At 54.6% G+C, this 19,473-nt stretch overlaps 1 protein-coding gene across 4 annotated transcripts in view; it reads right to left on the bottom strand.

Moving 5' to 3' along the window:
* RAB17 (RAB17, member RAS oncogene family) overlaps window positions 1-19,473 on the bottom strand; it is a 45,730-nt gene that overhangs the window by 15,182 nt on the left and 11,075 nt on the right. Inside the window, exons 2-7 of one of the 4 annotated variants that reach the window (XM_082691048.1) lie at window positions 16,522-16,626; window positions 11,504-11,663; window positions 6,748-6,899; window positions 5,862-5,987; window positions 3,834-3,927; window positions 21-3,626 (exon numbers count right to left, since the gene is read on the bottom strand). In XM_082691048.1, coding sequence (XP_082547174.1) covers window positions 3,514-3,626; window positions 3,834-3,927; window positions 5,862-5,987; window positions 6,748-6,899; window positions 11,504-11,660 — 642 coding nt within the window. In that variant the 5' untranslated portion in view covers window positions 11,661-11,663; window positions 16,522-16,626 and the 3' untranslated portion in view covers window positions 21-3,513. Of the gene's footprint in view, window positions 1-20; window positions 3,627-3,833; window positions 3,928-5,861; window positions 5,988-6,747; window positions 6,900-11,503; window positions 11,664-16,118; window positions 16,338-16,521; window positions 16,627-19,473 lie in introns of those variants that run through there. The other 3 variants (XM_082691047.1, XM_082691049.1, XM_082691050.1) reach the window with 3 other exon arrangements.

The raw sequence follows: 19,473 nt of genomic DNA, 5'->3' as shown, positions 1-19,473 counted from the left end.
AAAAAAAAAAAAAAAAAAAATTTGAAGATCTAATTGACTTTATTAAGCGACTCATGAATGGGGCCACAGCCAGTCTAGCCAGTAGTGAGAGGTTCTGTCAAGGTGCAGAGAAGGAAAGGTGTTGAAAGGCAGAGAGAAGGCTCCTTTTGTCTTAGAGTTTATTAGCCTTGTTGAGGGAGGTCGCCCTAATAGGGGAGAACGGGTCTCTCAGAGGATCGCCTCCAGGAAATTCCAGTGCATCAGGCTAAAAGTCACATTCCAGAGAGGGCAGAAACTGCGGTTGGGTTGAGAATGAAATCTGGCTTTACTGATGCCTTAATTTCAGAGGCTCCTTGGGCCTGGAGTTTTCTTTCTGATCATGTGAAGGGGATCCTTCCAATGGGGTTGGAGGAGACACCTCCCACAGAAGCAGAAGACAGAGAAGGGGTAAGGTTGCAGGCCGGTCGGCAGGGTTCCTCCGAGGGGCCCCGTCTCAACCCCCGGAGTCTCCTGCTCCCACCACCTAAAAGGGGCACACACCTCCCCCAGCTCCAAAGAGGACCCAGGTAGACACCCAGGCTGAGCGGGGCGGGAGCAGCTTTCCCATTGCAGGCAGGACAGGGGCCTCCCAGGCTGACCCCCATGGGGACTCGAGGCCAATGCAGACCTCTTCTCCCAGGAGTCTTCATGGAGAATGCATCTCTCTGCGTGCTCCACACCCACTGCCCACCCTTCCCCCCATCACAGGTTCCAGGATGGAGCAGACATGAGGTGGGCAAAGCATGGCACAGAGACCCTTCCAGAATCCCCTGTCTATTGTGATAGAGGCTGGTTTTGGAGAGCCTGCCTTTCCTTTAGGTCTCGGAGCGGGGAAGGAATAGTTTCTATCCTCTTGCTGGACACATGTTGGTTGAACCGCTGACATGTGTCTGATGTTGCCAGGCACCGAGCACCCCACAGAAGGAAGAACAGAGCCCTTGGCCTCAGGGCCATTGCCCATCTTGCCAGAATATTAGGTTCACTGGGAAGGTGAAGCGCCCTGAGCGCAAGCTCCCTGGAGACCCATGGAACCAGGGCAGGTGATGGGCCAGGGATACGGCCAAAGGAGGCTCCCAGGTGATTCTAATGCAGGGTTGAGCCACCTGCCTGGTGGGGTCGGAGGAGAGGGTGAGGAGCCATCACATCCAGGGTGATGGGGAACCTGAGCTCCAGAAGCACAAGGCACCCCATCAAGTGTCGGGGCACAAAGAGGGATGCCTGGTAGAAATCCGTCCAAGGATATGTTCTAACAATAAATTCCAGCACAGCCATAAGAAACTTGACAAGACGGGAGGGAAAGAGGCATAGATATGTGGCGTCCTACACACATCATCCTCATTTCCCCCACTTCCGATTGCCTCAGTCAACTCACAGGAAATTTCTCTGAAAGCCTGGCATTTAGCAGAGCAAAGGCGGGGACCCTGTGCCCTTGAGCCCCAGGGTTTGTCCTGAGTGATGATGGAGCACCACCTAGTGGCCATGGGTGACCTCAGCCTCTTGCCGCCTCCAAGATGGGACCCACCAGGTGGGCACCGGGGGGTCCTGGGTCTCTACAGCCAGGAGGTGAGGGGAGCACTAGAGACAGCCTGGCACCCCCGGGACTCACCCCCACGTACTGCATCTACATGAGAATAATATGAAACAGAGTGCGGCTTGACTACTGTCAGAAACTGTCACCGATGAAATTGTTTAAGGAACAAAATAGCGTGAGTGGAAATCTGGGTAACAGACCCTCTCAGAGGCTTTTATTTCTGTATTTATCCTTTAGCTTTTCTCAAGCATGACTGGAGACGCCTTGGGAAACCTGCATTTGTCTGGGAAGACATACCATGATCTTGAGGTTGGAATGCAGGGGGTCCCAGGCCTGTAGGCTGAGGGAGGGACCAGGGGCCAGGAGGGAGCCTTGTCGGGAGCCCTGACCTTTGGAGGGATACAGCCATGCTGAGACGACCCCAGCTGGACGGGTCCTAGCCAATGCCGGGGTGTGTCCTGATCAGCTCAGAGCTCCCTGCCTGCTGGGCCCCAACCAAAGGTCCAGGCCCTCGGCTGGGATGATAGGCCTGTGGCAGGGTGGACGCAAGCAGAGAACCAGTGCAGAGGAGCCCCTAGAAACGCTGGCACGCCCCTCATGGATGCCAAGAGTTCAGAGTAAGCGTGAAAGGATGCTTTACTCCTGTCCTGCTGTTGATCCTCCCGGTGATACAGCGAAAGCAGCCTTTTCAGGTGGACCGCAGTGTCTTAGTGTTTACAATTTCAGACTTTGGGGCAAGGATGAAAACCAACACCACCTCTCCACCTCACAAAACGCGCACCCTCTGAAATACCCTCAACTTGACATCAGGGCTAACCTCCCCAGAAGACCATCTGGTCCTCCCCCTGGAAACAGGCAGTAATGGGGTGAATGCGTGATGTGTCAGCCCTGGAGAAATGTCCTGTGGCCCTGAGCCACAGTCTGGGCCTGGACCTACCTCCTCGTTCACTCGGAACAAGCCCTCCTAAAACACGCACCATCACAAACCCCAGCCTCGCAAATTCGGCGACACCAGCTCAGAGAAAGCGGCTGAATGTCTGCAGACATATGTGCAGTTCCACTCACACCAGGGCTAGAAATCTGTGTCCTCAGGTTCCCTGGGCACAAGCATCACTGGCTGAACTCAGAGCCCGGAGAAGAGAGGGTAGAGGGGCCGGTCCCCCACCCCCAACCCCGCCCCAACTGTCGCATTAGATGCCATCCCTTCTGGGGCCACCGCCCCGAGATGTAGGAAGTGGACGTAGTCCCATGATCTTCCCAACACTGTCACCCCCATGCGGGCCTGTCCCCTCCTCCCCCAACTCTCAGAACCAGGCGGGCCCAGCCCCAGATGGACAGTGAGACTGCAGAAGGGACAGCCATCCAGGCCAGGGCGGGCGCACCTGGCCTGGGCATCGGGTATCAATGTCAGGGGTTATCAATGTCATCGTGACAAAGGACATTCCAGAAAGTTACAGATTTTTATCTTGGTTTTAGTGTGTGCCAGGTTATAGGACTTGAATCTTCCAGGAACCAGGGAGGTGTTTCCTTTCCCTTATCTTTATGTTTGGAATGTTCCTTATGGGTTTTTTTTTTTTCCTGTGAGGCCAATGCACAGTGTGTGCTGGGGGCAGAAATGCAGCCCAGCTTTGGAAAGGTTTTGCCGAGTCACTTTGACCTTCGAAAGTATTAAAGCACAGCTTCCCTGGGAGCCCAGGAGCAGGGCCCACAAATGCTAAAAGGTGAACGTTCTCTGTATCGGCCCTAGAAGCCCCCTAGCCCCGGATCTTCTCCTGAACAATTCCCACCGGCTCTGGGAAGTGGGAACACTGGCGGATGCCAGCTTCCAGAACCTCTGGGTCTCAAGGAACAAGCCTGTTTGATGGCGACTCAGATCCTTGGTGGAGGCAGTGGCTCCCCCTGCTAAGCCTCCTGGCCTGGGGGGGGGCATCTTCCCCAGGCCCCCCACCCTAACGTGGCTGCTGCTAGTGGGGGCAGCACCTGGCCTGCCCGGCAGATGCCCCGTTCAGAGCCAGCCCTGCATCTCCACGCTGCTGCTGTCCCTCCTTCTTCTCTTCTCTCTGCAGGAGCTCCCAGGCTGCGAAGGGCAGAGGAGAGTGGTCTGGGAGAAAGCCCACCAGGCTGTCCCAGGTCCCACCCTCCCTAACATTTACACAGAGCCACCAAGTTCGGGCCCCTGGAGACACTCTGCTGGGTCCTGGGATACCAGAAAGGAGAATCAAGAAGCAAAGCCAGAGCTGAGCCCCACCCCCACCCTGGCTCTCCTGGGGGCTCCACCACTCACCTACAGCGTTGAAGACCTCGGTCACCTGGTGGTTTAGTTTGGCTGAGGCCTCCATGAACAGCAGACTCTTGCTCTCCGCAAACTCTTTCCCTTCCTGCCGGAAAAAGCAACAAAATTCCCACACTGGTTACAAAACACACTTTCCTGGGAATACTGGGCTGCCTTCAAAGACCCAAGAACCAGTTCCTCCGTTCTGGGTCATGGTGCTCCTGGAGGGGCCCAGGGCTGGGGAGATAGGAGGAGGGTGGTGGGGAGGCGCCCCTCCATGAGGGCCCCACACCCCAGCAGAGCCCCAGCACCAGCTTCCCCTGGTGGCTCCCTGCCCTCACGTCTCCCCTCTGGCACCTGGGGGCTCTGACATGGGGGAAAAAACATGTGGGAAGGCAAGAAATATGGAAGGGAAGCAGGCAGAGCTCCCTGCGGGGGGGAGCGCATCTGGGCCCTGATTCTGGGGGTCCCTCCTGGCTTCCCCCCCAGGGTAGCACTGCAGGGAGTGATACGTAAGTGTGCTAGTGCGAAACCATTGAGATCCGAGAAAGATGAATACTTCGTACTATTATAGGAATGTCCACTTTCTGATTGGATTCAATGTTTATGCAAAACCTTAGCATTCGGGAAGACTGGGAGTGGGGGCTTGGGGGAGTTGGGACAGACAGGACCTTTTTGTAGTACTTTTGCAATGCTTTCTGTAATTCTGAAATTATTTGAAAATGAGAGCCAAAAAATTCACCTGAAATCTATGCTCTCCTCGTCCCTGCCTTGGCCAAAGCACCCAACGTTGCCCCCATGGCTGGATGCCCGTGTCCCTGGCACCTGTACCTCCAGGTGTAGACTCAAGGCCCAGCTGTGCTTAGCGGGAGCTCAGAATAAAGAAAAGATCAGGGGGTGGTCCAGGGTCCTGGGTGGTGGGTGAGGTCTACAGCCCTGACCTCAGGGTGTCCGTTAGTGTGAACTCTAAGCCAGGAGGCCTTCCTGCACAGGCAGAACAGGCTCAGCCCAGGGCAGGGGTGCTGCTGCCTGAGGCCCCTCACTCCCTCAGAGCTGGGCTGCCTGCCTCCCAGCAATCTCTGCACCCAGGTCCTGGTCTCCCCAACTAACTTGACCTAACTTACCCCCAAATACTCTTTCCAAATCACCCATCATGCCCGGGCCCCTAGCTTCTCAAAATCCTCTGAGGACTCCTTGTTGCCCCCAAATACTGCCCCCTCCCTAATGCCACACGCTGGGATCTCTGCTTCTGAGCCCACTGCCTTCTCATCACAACCTTCCCTCCTGGCGGCATCAGCCGACCCCCTACAGCCAGCACCCTGCTCTTCCCTCTGCCAGCCACCCTCTACTCATCCCGCCTGCCCGTGCCCTCCCAGACCCTTCCTTCACACATACACCTACACACGTTCCTATGCACGCACACACATGGTCTGCACACACACCCTGCAGGCACGGACCCGTGCACACCCCTCGCCCTCGCTCACCACCCGCCGTCTCACGGCGCTCTACGGGCTTCTATTCCACCTTGGATCGCTTTACAAAGCTCTGGCTTTCTACTGGTCTATTCCTCCCTCAGTTGCTAGCAAGCAAATGTGGACTTACTCAATTTATCAAGCACAAAGAAAAAGATCTGAAAACCCACCGAAGTGAACACGGGAGGGCGGGGCAGGAAGGGCGTGGGTTCCTCACAACCCTGGCTGAGCCAGCGGGTCCCTGCAGGCTGGCAGCACGGCGTGTCCCCGCTCCTGGGAACAGTACGCAGGGCCGACCCTCCACCAGCTCGCCGCTCGGCTGGCCTCCCCACACCTGGGGAAGAGCCATTTCTAGACCTAACATCTCCAGGAAAGCCCAGAAATCTTTGTCCCAAAGGGAAAGTCAAGCGGGAAGCATATGTGTTTGTGCATGTGCATTCAAGCGTGTGTGACGTGTGTGCGTGTGCGTGTGCATGTGAGTGGGCAGGTGACGGAGTGACAGGTGCGGGTGTGTTTTGGGGTCACTCTCTTCGCCCCTCGGGGAACAAAACGGCACTGTCAGGGTTACCTGGAGCGTCACCTCCCGCTGCTCGCTGAGGTCCGTCTTGTTCCCAACCAGCATCACCACCACCTCCCCTGGGGGGGACTCCCTCTCTAGGTCCTTCAGCCACTGCTGAGCCTTGCAGAAGGAATCCTGACAAAGGGGAAAACACATCAGAATAAACCCTGTGGGTGGTTTCACCAGCTATCCCGGCAAAGAGCAGGCAGAGGCGGGTGGCCTTCCTGTTAAAAGGGGTATGATCCCATTGGCCCCTCTGCTCACCACTGAGCTGCTCAGGTGGGCAGCCTCCCACGCTGCAGCCCGTGGCACCGTGCTTGCCCCCAGCCCACCCCACCCACAGACTCTGCTCTCTTCCTGCTCACCTGCCCTCAGCCACCTCCCTGCCCCGCCCCACCCCAACCCCAACATGCTAAGCACCCCCTACCCCAGGCTGAGTCAGGTGCCCACCCCATCCCTCCCACAGATCCCTGCCTTCCCTCCTCCAGCTCTAAGTACCTGCTGACTCGTACTCAGCATCGACCCAGACAACACCCTGTGGATGTACAGCCAGGGCCGTGTGCTCTTTCCACGACACACCCCTCACCAGTGCCGTAGGCCCCCAAGGCATCAGGAGTGAAGATGGGGGTGCTCTAGCAGGGTGTTCTGAGAGGACCATGCAGGGGCACAAATTCAACCATGCAGTAGCAGGAGCACGGGTTATCAGCAAGAGCTTCCTGGAGGAAGTGACAGACTTTCACAGATGTGCTGCCCACTGGCTGTGGTGGTTTTACCATAAAGCACCAGCATGGGCTGGTCACAGGAAGCCTTCAGAAAAGAGTATCCCTGCGCCTGGGAGAACAGAAGGCAGACGTCTTACAAAGGAAGGTGGGAACATGACCGAGGCAAGGCTCACCTTCCTGGTGATGTCATACACCAGAAGCGCAGCGTTGGCGCCCCGAAAGTACAGGTGGCAGATGCTGTGGTACTTCTCCTGGCCAGCTGTGTCCCAGATCTCAAACTTCAGAGACTTGGCGCCCAAGTCCACCACCTTTGTGAAGAATGCACCTGAAACAGAAGCCCGGGCTTTAGAAGACATGGTCTTTAGAGCCTGGGCTGGGCCACTGAGGCAGGATGCAGACAGAGCTGTGGCGGGACGATTCACCCTGCTAGGAACAGAAGCTAAGGGATGAGTCTGGGCTGAGATCATGATTCTTTGGCATAAGACTCCAGCTCGGGGGCGGGGGGCGGGGGGGCTCCTAACAGAACCCACCCACCCAGGTGTCCGCGTGTTCATCTGCCTTTCGCTGCACACCCACAAACCTGAGGTCAGATAAAACCTCCTAAAGGGCATGTCCTATCCTATCCCCAAAGTGATGGTCTTAGGCCTCTGGGGCGTAATCAGAGCTAGATGAGGTCAGGAGGAGGGGGCCCCCACTGTGGGATCAGTGCCTTTATAGATAGAGACACAGAACCCTTGATCTGTCCCTCCCTCTTCCTCCCTCCCTCTCTCCCTCCCACCCCTCTAAATCTCAGTGCCCTCTTCTTCACCACGAGCCGACGGTGCCCCCTTCCCACAGTGGGTGTCAAACCACAAGAAAAGAGAGGAGAGCAGGGTCTGTGCCTGGAGCTCCCCTTCCTTTGCCTGCCCTGGGCTCTCCCTGACTCACAGGGCGGGACGGTGGCCTCCTGTCCACATCCTTCTATCATGTCCAATCACATTCCTGAACTTGATTTTGGTTGTTCCCTAAAACCCACCACTGGTAGGTTCCCCACAGGAAACACCTTCAGGTCAGCCTCCCGAACTCAGCAACCCTAGCTTCCCATCTGCTCCTTCTCTGCTTTGTAAATGGTGGCTGCTGGTCAAGCTCCAATTCACGTGCACCCCAACAAACGTGCAGGGAGGGCTTTCAGTCCCAGCGAAGATGAGGCACGAGTGATGGGGTGATTACAGAGAGGAGAACCTTAACTCCCCCAGAGAGAGACATGAGGTCTCTCCAGGGCCCCTGGACTCCTCTCCAGAGCAAACTTCCTCCCCAGCCCCCTGGAGCCCTTGGCTCCAATCAGGGGAAGAGCCCACATTAATTATCTCTCTTGTTCAGAAACCACTGACCGCATTTTCTACATCATCACAGCTAAAGCCAGGAAGAATAAATGATATTGGCCTCAAGGTGGGGGGTGGGGTGGCATCGGGCCAAGAACCAGGAATTTTTCTGTTTCTAGAATACGTAGCTGGAGGTGACACACAGGCACATTTTCACGGGGCCTCGGGTGGATGAGCAGGGCCGCCTGGTGCACTTACACATCGTGGTTCCATCACAGCCTAGACCGGGTCCCCTGCCTCCTCTGGTCCCACCACAGACTTCAGCACTGGCACCCCAGCAACAGCCCCGCCCTGGTCTCGCTTCCATCCTCTGGGGTAATGGGGGGGAGGGGTGCGGCTCCTAGAGGCAAGTGAGCTGCGCAGTGCCCCCCATCTGCGCAGTGAAGGGTGTAAAAATGACCGATTGCCCTTCCCCCACTTTACTGCATTGCCCCAGATTATAAAGTATCTCAGTAAACACCGACCTGAGGAACGAGGTAGTGCTCTGTCTGGTTTTAATGTCAACAAATAGCTGATTCTGTTCATCGAAGCCTCTCGGCCACATCTGCCTTGCTTGGACAGAGTATCAGCGGGGGTGGGGTTGAAGGGAACCTGAAATGCTTAGCTGACAAGGGCCAGGATGGTAACAAGGCTGAATGAGGGCTGTCTTTCCCTCCCACACAGGCCACTGCGACCCACCAGTAAATACGCATACCAGCACTAGATGTCACCGTTGCTCCAAAAGATGTCACTAAGATAGCAGGGCTAGCACCAGGAAGCAGGGAGAATTCTGGGGCTGTGACCAGTTGGGACTCCAGGAAGAGAGCTCTGTGGGGAGCCCAGTGGGGTCTTCGGGAGCTCCCTGTGGTTCAAGCCCCTAGTCCCGCCCCCATAGCATTCCCCCTTGGAGCTGCCCCACCTCCCCCGCTAGGCGCTCTCCCGCAGTGGGATGCTGTGGGGTGGGGGGGGGAGCTGTGGGGCTTTTCGGGTCTCCCTTCAGTAGGCTGACCCCCAGGGGACTGTGCTCCCTTGAAATTCCTACTCTGGTTCTGCTTTGGGGACACGAGCGTTCCAGCTGTCTCAGGGCAAGACCCGGAAGACCCCGTCCAGCCAGGGGACAGACAGACAATGGAAGCATCTGCCTTCGGAGGGCTTTTGTACAACACAGACTACACAGACATAACTGAAAGGAGGGATCGTATTCCATCATCTCGTTTGAAGTGGGAAGATCAACCTTTATGATAACATACAATGATGTACTAATTATAATGGCATGATAACTAATAAATCCTGTAGACTATAATATACAGATAAACATTATAGTATAATAACAAATAAAATCATTAACTGCCCTTCTTTATTTTTATAACAATGTAGCCACTGTGACAGCAACCACAAGCAACCTTGTGGTGTCATAAAGCACGTGAAGTCAACTCTGAGATTTAAGGGTCAGGAAGTTCTAGCCCTGTGGTCGGCAGCTGCTTGAATAAACGATTGCCAGACCCAGCTCGAGGCTCGCAGCTCCATGGGCCCCTGTTCTGTGGTTTCTGGTGCCTGATGGTGTGCACAAGTACGCACTCCAGGGACAGTGGGAAGGAAACAAAGACCCAAAGCACCAGCCCCAAGGCAGAGGCAGGGTCCTGAGCCTGAAAGCGGGGAGGACGGCCAAAGCTGCCCATGAGGATGAGGCTGGTCCAGGGCCCAGGCAGAGGACCACGAGGGGAGAGAGCACCCCTAGGCCTGCCCCCCAAGCAAAGACCCCCACTCTGACCTGAGCCCAGGCTCTGCCCACCCGCCTGAGCCCAACAGAACCTCTGAAGGGTGTGAGGAGGATGCTAGCATGTCCCCAGACCTGCTGAAGGAACCTATGCAAGTTTCTGTGGGCAGGGACAGGCCCTCGCCCACTGTTCCTGTACCTGCTGTGGGCTGGGAAGCACTGTCTGCCAGGCTTGGGAAAGTCAGTAAACTTCCCATTAATTCAGAGTGACTGCACTGTCCTTGGCGTAGCTGGCTCTGTGCTTAGGAGCCCCCTCCTGCCCTCCAGGGAGGGTCCTCACTGCAGCCCACCCCCTTGAACCCAGCAGGTACTGGTCCCATGGAGCCAAGTCTCTGGCTCACAGCGATTGTCCACACCACCGTCCCTCCCTCTCCTCTCCCACGGGAGCACGGTGGCAGCCCACTGCCTCCTAGGGGACTGGTCCCCTCTCCCATACTGGTAGAGCAGAGGCCCACACTGTTTTGGCAAAGGGCCTTCAGTAAATACTTTGGGCTTCAAGGTGCTACCATCATAGTTATCTCCGCAGGATACGCAAATGATGGGCACGACCGGATTCTGGCTGGGCCAGGCCTCCTTCTCCAGTCTCTGCTCTCCACAGAAGCTCCCTACCCCCCAGGCCAGATTTAGCACTTTGTTGTGTTCTTTTAAGTCTGGTCCAGTATCGTGGCTGACTGGTGTCACTTTTCCTCTGTTGGAGAAGGTCGCCCTGGGCCCCCTCAGCCAGGCTAAACCAGAATCTTTATGAGCTCTTCTGGAGATTCCCCCCTCCTGGAGCCAGCCCCTCACCCCTTCTCTGCCCAGCTCACCATGAGTGCTGGGGGCCTGGACCTGGCAGGTCTCTCGGCCCCCATGTCCCTCTGGCACTCTTGACAGTCACTGTCCTGAGAAGACTGCAGGGCTTCCCAGTAGCTAATGCACATGTCAAAGTTAGCATTGTGTGTCCCTGTCCAGTGCCCCTGTTTGGCATCTTCTAGAGCCCTCCACACCTAGTTCAGGCCTGGGACAGAGGCCACGCCCAGCAGGTACTCACTGCATGAGTGAGGGAGGGAGGGAATGAATGAATGAATGAGTGAGTGGACTCGAGTAAGTGCCAAGCAAAAGGCTTGTCCATGGCAGAGTCCAAGTCTGAGGCCAAAGCTCTGGTTCTGAATGGGGGATCTCTCCTTGGCCATGCTAGCCACCTCCCAGGAGGGCTGGCATGAAGTACGTGTTGAGTTTCTATTTTAGGTGGAGAACAGGATTTCCAGCCCCAGAACAGCGTGTGACAGAAGTCAACGACCCAGCAGATGCTCCAAAGGCCCTTTTCCCCAAGAGCTATGGCCTGTTACTTCTTTAAGAAGTAGGGAGTGGGTCTTCCCTCCATGCCGCCCCATCCCCCAATCCAGACCAGGTGATAAACTGAGACCAGGCAGAAAGGGAGCTGCTCTTCCGGACACTACCCAGGGGAACAGCATTGGCAGGAGGGACCCTGGGCAGGGTGCGAGGTCTGTCTATCTGGGCGGCTGAGTGGCCGAGCCTAGGGGGCCTTCCCTTGGGCTCCCGTTCCACCAGGAACAACCCCTCACACCATGCCCTAGGGGCCCAAGGCCCTGACCCTGAACCCCTGCCCCCTGCAGCCTCCCACTAAGCTGACACCAGACTGCTCTCTGGACGGCACATGTGTCTGACCAAGGGGGGGCCTCATCCCCTCCCTGCTGTGCTGGGTGCCACCCGAGGGCCCCGGGCGAGTGTGGGAATGCCCCACTCCTGGGCCACCGCCCTGCCGTCCCCTCTAGCTGACTGACCAAGGGCATGCTGTCCCATGTCACTTACATCCCACGGTGGGCAGGATGCTCTTGAAGTCATTCTTCACATACCGGAGAGCCAAGCTGGACTTGCCTACAGAGCCACTTCCCAGGAGGACCAGCTTGAACACGCAGGGCTGGTCCAGGCCAGCCCCAGGAGAGGGGACCTGTCCCGTCTGTGCCATGTCCTGCCAAGAGAGAGCAGATGCAGGAGGTTGCATGTCTGCCGCCAAAACATCTTAGTGAGTTCGCCCCTGCGGTGCCGCTTCCCTGGGGGACGGCAGACAGCCTTGAGCAGCGGGGAGCTCAGGGTCCGAGGCAGCAGCCTAGGTTGGTGACCCTGCGCCACTCAGCACCCTGTTCCCTCACTGCAGAGCAGGGCGAGCAGACCCTGCGTGACAGGTTTGTTGCGAGCAATGCTCGGGAAGTGTGAAGGTGTCCAGCAGGACTCACTGCGTTCAAGCACTACATACCCTGGGAAACAGCCCTTGTATGCTGGCCATCATGCTGCCTTGTCGTCCTCATTCCCATTACTTCTCACTCACATGACCTTATTTAATCATCACAACAGCTCCAAGAGGTAGGCATTTTTATTCCTACTTTACTGATAAAGCCAAGTAAGACTGCAGGACTCCAAAAAGTACTAAAACCGCCCGAGAGGCAATGCGCTCTCTCCATTGAGGCTCATGGGTTGGAGATGGTGCTTTGAAAGGATCTAGGATCTACCTGAAGAAAGGGTCAGTGTTTCAAGGACCTCAAAACATTTTGGTCTTTCCCGCTGTATCCAAAGCCTCTGCACCTGTGAGGGATACGCCGTAGAGAAAACCAGCTCTGTGATCAAAATAAATTTGACTAAACCCTGCATATCTGTTCATTACAGAAAATTTCAGGCACCCTCCACCGTGGAACGGAGACCGTCCTAGTGGGCCTCACTCACTCTCCTCCACTTCCAAAACCTTGGTTCCCGCCCATCCCCAGACTCCCTCCCACCAAGACCGGTGTGAAGCAAACCCCAGGCACCCTGTTGTTCCATCTGCAAATCTCAGTATATACACACACACACACACATATTCTTTTGTTTCTTTGTAATTAATTTGTTCAAAAAATCAGCTTCACAGTCTTCCTCTGGCTGATTGGATCCCCTGTTCTTGTCCTGTGAACCCCGTATTTGTTCTAGCCTGGCAGATCGAACAGCAATCTGATCAGAACCAGGCCATTGTTTGGCAAGAATGCTTCATAAGCATGCTTTGCATTTCTTCAGAGGGCCAATAATGGCCAAGCACTTTGGGGGTGAAGCTCAGGATCCTTGAAGACCATTGCCAGATCCACTATGTCACTAGGACCAGGGATATTCTAATGTCCCCACCTTGTCTCCCTTTATGATCTGGGCCGCTTCTAGGAAGAAAAACTTCCCCTAAAAAACATTGAAACCCACAAGGGGACAAGGGGGTGGGCAGTCCTGGGAATAGCCTCCTCCTCCTCCTCACTCTGTGGGCAGGAGGGAGGCCCCCAAGGGTGACAGGAATGGAGGAAGGGAAAGAACTTCCAAGAGGAATGGAGACAAAATCAACAGCAGCAAGAAGCACACCATGTCCCCCACCCCCAGCCCGCAGCTGTCCCTGTCTGGTCTGCCTGCAGGGACAGGAGGGGTAGAGGCAAGCTTGGGAGTGGTGAAGGGATGGGGATGGGAAAAGCAGCCCTGAGCCCTAACTACTAACAAGACTGTCCCCAGCACAAGTGACCGGGGAGTGACAGGGTCTGAGAGAAGGATTCAGAGCTATTTCTGCTCCTTGAGGACAGGGTGCTCCACACAGTGGAGGGGAGTTTTGGGAAGGCATGTGGAAACTCATCTTATGTGGGATTCACAGGTCTCACCATTAAGTATGATGCTTATAGTGTCAATGCGTGATGTTTCGGAGAAGGATTGGAAAGATAAAGTATTTTAAGTTTTCTATCTCTGTTTTTTTGAAGCGGATCCTGGGGTCACTTGGGGAGCTGCTAGCTTCCAGGAAATCTGCTAGATCTGCTCAGATCTCTGTCCCACAGATGCAAACCTGTCCCACCACAGCGGCCATCCCGATCACATCCAGTCCCCAGCAGCAGCAGTTAATAAAACAGACAGTCTCTGCTATCACATGCCCCGAAGTCAGTCCCTGTCCCTCTTCCTGATTGAAATAACGCTGGTTTTGAACTCTGTCTTAACTCATAAAATTATTTTTTAATGACTTATCTCTCTTGCAGGACTGTAACCTCTAATAAGATTCACTTTATATCATTATTTTATTAATACTCTCACATGCTCTGGGTTGTAACCTCCCAGGAGAGCAAGGACCATAATCATGGACCTTATAGTAGGTGCTCAATAAATATTCCATGCACACACAGGAATGGCGCCGCAAAAAAGCCATAACTGGACAGACATACTGTTTCCACCCCCGCACTTTGCATGGCTGGTACAACCCCAGGGAGCTGGCCTTGCAGTGAACTGGGCTATCTGCCAAAAGGCTGAGCAGAAGAAGCATCTCTAACAGGCATTGAGAATACCTGCTTTGCATTTCCCACATCAAGAACAGTGGTTCGATGAGCCCGCCCAGGGGAGCTGCCAGCCTGGGCTCACAGCTGAGAGGGCAAGTTAGCTCAGTAGCAAACCCTCATTTATAAAGTGCTGCTTTTCCCCTCGCCCCAAACTCAGAGGAACAGAGTTGAACGCTGGTTACCAAGGACTGGGGAAGGGGAATGAAAAGATGCTAATCAAAGGATACCAACTTCGTTACAAGATTAACAAGTTCTGGGCTTCTAATGGACAACATGGAGATTATAGCTAATGATACTATATTGTATCCTTGAAAGTCCCTAAGGGAGTAGGTTTTAAATGTTCTCAGGGCCAGAAAGACGTGGTAACTATGAGATAGGACGGAGGGGGTCACTAACAGCATGGCGACCATCACATTGCAGTATACAAATGGATCAAATCAACATGGCGCACACCTTGAACTTATACAATGTTGGATGTCAATAACAGCTCAACCAAGCTGGAAAAAAATCCTTTTAAGAATGGAATGTCCTGACTTTTCGGCGTTACCCCAAGCTATTCCCTTGTTTCTAACCAGAAGTACTTAATGGCTGCTGCTTGGAAGCAGGCAGGCATCCCGTTGATTCAGACCATAATTTGCACAGAGAAAGTTCTAACACACCTACAGTGATACATTCTTGAGAAGTTAAAGATACCCCTTCAAGGGTTCCTTGCTATTTATACACTCGGATTAATAAAGCTCTTAAGTCTAGAAAATCTTTAGCATAAGACATGTGTGAGTTAATCAAAACAGGTGGGCTATGAACGAATGATCCATTCCTACGATATCACATTCCAGCATCTTATTCCTTTGGCAATGAAACATCTCTTTGTTTAAAAATAGTGTTTTACAATAAATATAAACACATCATTGTCAATATGAAAAAATAACCCCAGATCCCACCCCCTTAATATAACCAGGAAAAGCATTTTTGCCCATTTTCTTCTTAGTTTTCAGGCTATGAATCTTAAAACAAGCAAACCAAAACCCAGAGCTTTAACATAAAATGATGTATCCTCCCTTTAAAAAAATAACATACGTAAAAAGCAGCTTTCCACACTGCTGTGTACATTCCACACGCATTCAGCATGATATGCTCACTGACCACAGAACATTCCTACAGCTCTTCCACTTTGCTAACCCATTTCCCCACTACAGGATTTTTTCCTTGGTCATAATTGTCTTCTTGGTAATAAATAAGACTGCAGAAAGCACTTTCGAGTACAACTTTTTGTGTGATGACATGTTGTAAGCTTCCGATAATCACAGGCTGGAGCCCTCTGGTCAGAGAGAAAATTGAAAATGTGACTTCTGACCCAGCCTCTAGAATTTAATCAAGATGAGGTTATTTGAAGTCTTTCTAAACACAAAGATGTTCTTAGGAACGCAATATTCATGATTAGGAGTAAGATACGCCCTCTGGAGCATCCTGATTAGGGCCTTTTAAACATTTCTTACCAGCTCATCTCTTTTCTACCAAAGGGAAAAAGAAAGGATTGCAAATCTGAGCTGGTCCTTTCTTGGGGTAGGGGAGGGCATTTCGGGGCATTTCGGGGAGGCTCTGCTCTGCTGAGCCTTCTGTCCAGGATGTCACTGGTGTCCTCTCTGCCCAGGGGCATGTAAAGAACAGGGAGGTTACTGAGAAGCTGGTTATGCCCGGGCAGATCTGCACTAACTGGGTGCCCTGATTCCTCCAAGACAGGTCCCTTGAAGGGCTGGCTCCTCGCCCCCACCAGCGGTTTACAGTCAAGGCCTGGAGCTGGACTTTTCCCAAAGCCACCGTATAAACAGGAGTCTCCTTCCGGGAACCCGACCTAGCCAGCCACAGGGGATCCAAACAGGGGCACTTCCGGTCCTCCGGAAAACAAATTCCTCACCCTACCCTTGGCCGTTTTGTTTAGGCCCACAAGGGCAAAAGTACAGACACCCTCACACACACATGCACACAGACACACACACAGATACACACAGACACTCATACACAGACACTCACACACAGACACACACACAGACATGCACACACACTCACACACACTGTGCAAGTAGACAGAAGTTAAAACAACAACTCACGTGTTCCTGAGGCCTGATCACCTCCAGGAAGCCTGGCAGCCTGTCATCATCAGGTCCTGCAGGACCCCACCTGTCTCCCTTTTCTCCCTCCTCTGGCCCCCAACAAGGTTTGCTTCCCCTGCCCCGCCCACAGGCAGGCAGGCAGGGATGGTGGCCCAGGTGGGGACAGACTGAGGTTCTGCTCCAACAGAAAACAGGTAAGAGGCAGCCCCGCCCCTGCCCCCAGGTCAGGTCTCCTCCTCCTGTCCCCAGAGGCTCCCAGGACAAAGTCCACCACGGTCATGCGTCACCTGGGACAGGGCAGGGCGGGAGGCTGGATGGTGAAGCCGACCTGCGACCTGCGAAAGCACCTGGGAGCCTGCGGGAAGCCAGACTCCAATCTGGGGTGTGGGGAGTCACCCACATCCAGGAAGTGTCTCAGCTTTGATATCCGTCTCTCACTTCAAAGCTGAGGTTCTCCCCTTGGCTCCTTCCTGGGAGCAGCGCGGATCCTTGTTGCCCTCCAAGCCTGGAAGGAAAGGATGTATTTTGGTCAATGAAGTTATTCCTGCCCCCAAAGAGCTAGGAGACGGCTCTTGTGGGTCCCAGCACCCAGGGCCAGAGGCAAGCAGGGCAGCCAGTCCTGGGCTCGGACACCTGCATCCTGGCTGGACGCCACAGTGGGGGAGGCGCTGTGTTTCTCTAACGCCCCCTCCCAGGTTTGTCACCCTTCAACCTGAATACTCCTCCCAGGGATGGGAAGATCGGGCCCCAGAACAGACGGAGGGTGACTCTGGTCCTACTGACCTCCAGGGTTTCCTTCCTCCCTGTCCCTCACTAGGACATTGCATGGGGCATGTGCAGGGAGGGGCCCTGGGCTGGCTTCCTGCTGGGGTGCCCTCCCACCACCCCTTCAGGACCAGCTCCTCTCTGCTGCGCCCATACCACCCCCCGGGGGGGCGGCGTAGAGGGCTTCCCCCTCCGTACATTCCCTCCAGGGTGTGGCCACCTCCCTGAGGGCCATCAGCAAGCTTGGCTGGGCCCTGCCACTTGGGAGGCTCAGGAACGCTACCCCCTCATGAATGCCCTCCTTAGCCCCCCACCTGAGACCCGCAACCAAAGGTCTGGGTGACGATGTGTTTCTCGGCCTATAAACCATAGATGGAGGGTCCAATTCTGAATTCCTGTGAAGTGGCCACCTTCCTGCAGATTGGGGAAAGGGGGCCCAGAAGGAGGGGGAGATGCCAGTTTCATGGCAGGAAGGCAGAGACGAGATAGTTAATAACCAGCATCTGACCCAAAGCGGGAGATTTGTGCCTGCGGTCAGACAATGGATTTGTCTGATGAGCCAGGCCTCGTCCAGAGGAGATTTCTGGAGACCGTTCAGCTCCCATGTGACTCTTCAGCTGCACCGAGATTGTGTTACCAAGGGTCCCACCCAGAGGCACAGGCCCAGTCTTCATCTGGGTGTGGAACAGAGGGTCATGAGCATGTTTGCTGTCTCTCCATTTCTTTTCCTGGCTCCGTGGGCCAGGAGCGGGGGCACAGCTTCCTGGGTCCTCTGTCAAAGGTCTCACAGGCTGCGGCCAGGCCCTTGGAAGGCCAAGGTCCTTTCTGAGCTGGTTGTTTGTACAATTCAGCTCCCTGCTGTTGTAGGAGTGAGGTCCCATGGCTGTCTCCCGGGGTCACTTGCAGTTCTCACAGCCCACCTCCTGGTCCTTGTCACATGGCCACTCACTGACCCTCCCACATGGGCCAGCCTGCTCTTCAAAGCCAGCAAGAGGGTCTGTCTGACTTTCAGAACCTTTTTTAAAGGGCTTGCCTGATTATGTGAGGCCCACCAGGCACCTCTCCCTTTTCATTAACTCCAAGTCAACCACTAAGGGGACTTAATTACATCTGCAAACCCCACTTCACCTTTGCCATATTACAACAACATAACTCAGGAGTGATGTCCATTCTATGTACAGCCTTGGGCACCCTCAGGGAGAGGGGATCCCAGCAGGTGTGGACACCATGGGCCAGCCATCTTGAGATACACACTAGAATCCTGTTTACCCTAGTGTGAGCTAAAGCCCACACTCTGTCCAGCTGACCCAGAGGGAAAGCTCCCCATCAGCACACTGCTGTTGGGTGGTGGGGACCCACTCGCTGGTCCTCGGATTCAGGCCAACCCCAAACAACCTGGCCCAACTTACAAGGCCCAGGGGCACCATGAGAGGCTAGGACCCAGCTCCTCATGAGGTCTGGAGGCTCATCCCTTCTCTGGTCTCAGTGTTAGCCTGCACATGCTTCGCCTGAATGGGTCTTGTCCTTCCCACGGGAGCTCCGCAGTCACTACCCCTTCTGCTCCCCAAGAATGTCCCAAATGTGTCGTTTGTCTCTGTGAGACAACCTCACCACAAAGAGACATCCACCAAGAGAGAGAAACCTGTGCACTCACGTTTAAATCTAAAGACACAGGGTGCCTGGGTGGCACAGCCGGTGAAGCATCTGCCTTCAGCTCAGGTCATGACCCTGGGACCTGAGATTGGGCGCCCCATCAGGAGGGAGGGTTCTGGGATCAGGCTCCCTGCTCAACGGGGAGCCTGCTTCTCCCTTTCCCTCTGCCCTTTCCCCCTTGCTTATGCTCTTTCTCGCTCTCAAAGAAATAAACAAAATTTTTAAATCAGTCAGTCAGTCTGAAGATGCATTCCCCCGTGGACACAGTCAGACTCCAGCACCAAGAAACTCCCGGAAGGGAGGCTCGACACTTAGAGCGCGTTCTGCCCCATAATCCTAATCGCCACTGCTTGTCGGGGAAACTAGGCAAAAATAGGACACAAGCAAGTCACTTAAGTGACCACCACTTACATCCTCTTGAAAGAGCTGCGCCAACTTTCTAGCTTTCACTCTTGGCGTTTCACTCACTTCCCTGACTTGGCAGCAATAGAGATGCCACTTGACTCTGGCCCTTCAGCAGCCCACATATAGGAGCATGCCCGATCACGGGCATAGACTCCCCCTGTGGAAAGAAAGCCCAAATCCTGCAGTTCTGAAGCCAGAAGCCCTCTGGGGATTCTCTGGTCTGAGCACCCCACAAGCGTCAGAAGAATCTCAGCAGCACCCCAGCCAACAGGTTATTCAGTCTCCACTCCACATCTCCAGGGCCGGGGGCTCTTCTGCTCCCTGAGCCCCCTCCCTACCCCCACCGCCTGTGGCTCCTTCCCATGCACACCCAACTTCCGTAACTTTCCACCTATTTGCCTCCCTGACATCACATGGCCAACACCTGAGCCACTGCCACAGAAACATTTCTGAGATTTTCGACACAGTCATCAAGGCACATAGTGGACACTGCCAGTGACCTGCCTGGACCCCACGGTCCCCCAGCTCC

Source organism: Mustela nivalis (assembly GCF_964662115.1).
Source record: "Mustela nivalis genome assembly, chromosome: 11".
NCBI lineage: Eukaryota > Metazoa > Chordata > Mammalia > Carnivora > Mustelidae > Mustela > Mustela nivalis.
Note: the sequence above shows the minus strand (reverse complement) of the source record. Positions and strands in the feature narration are given on the sequence as shown.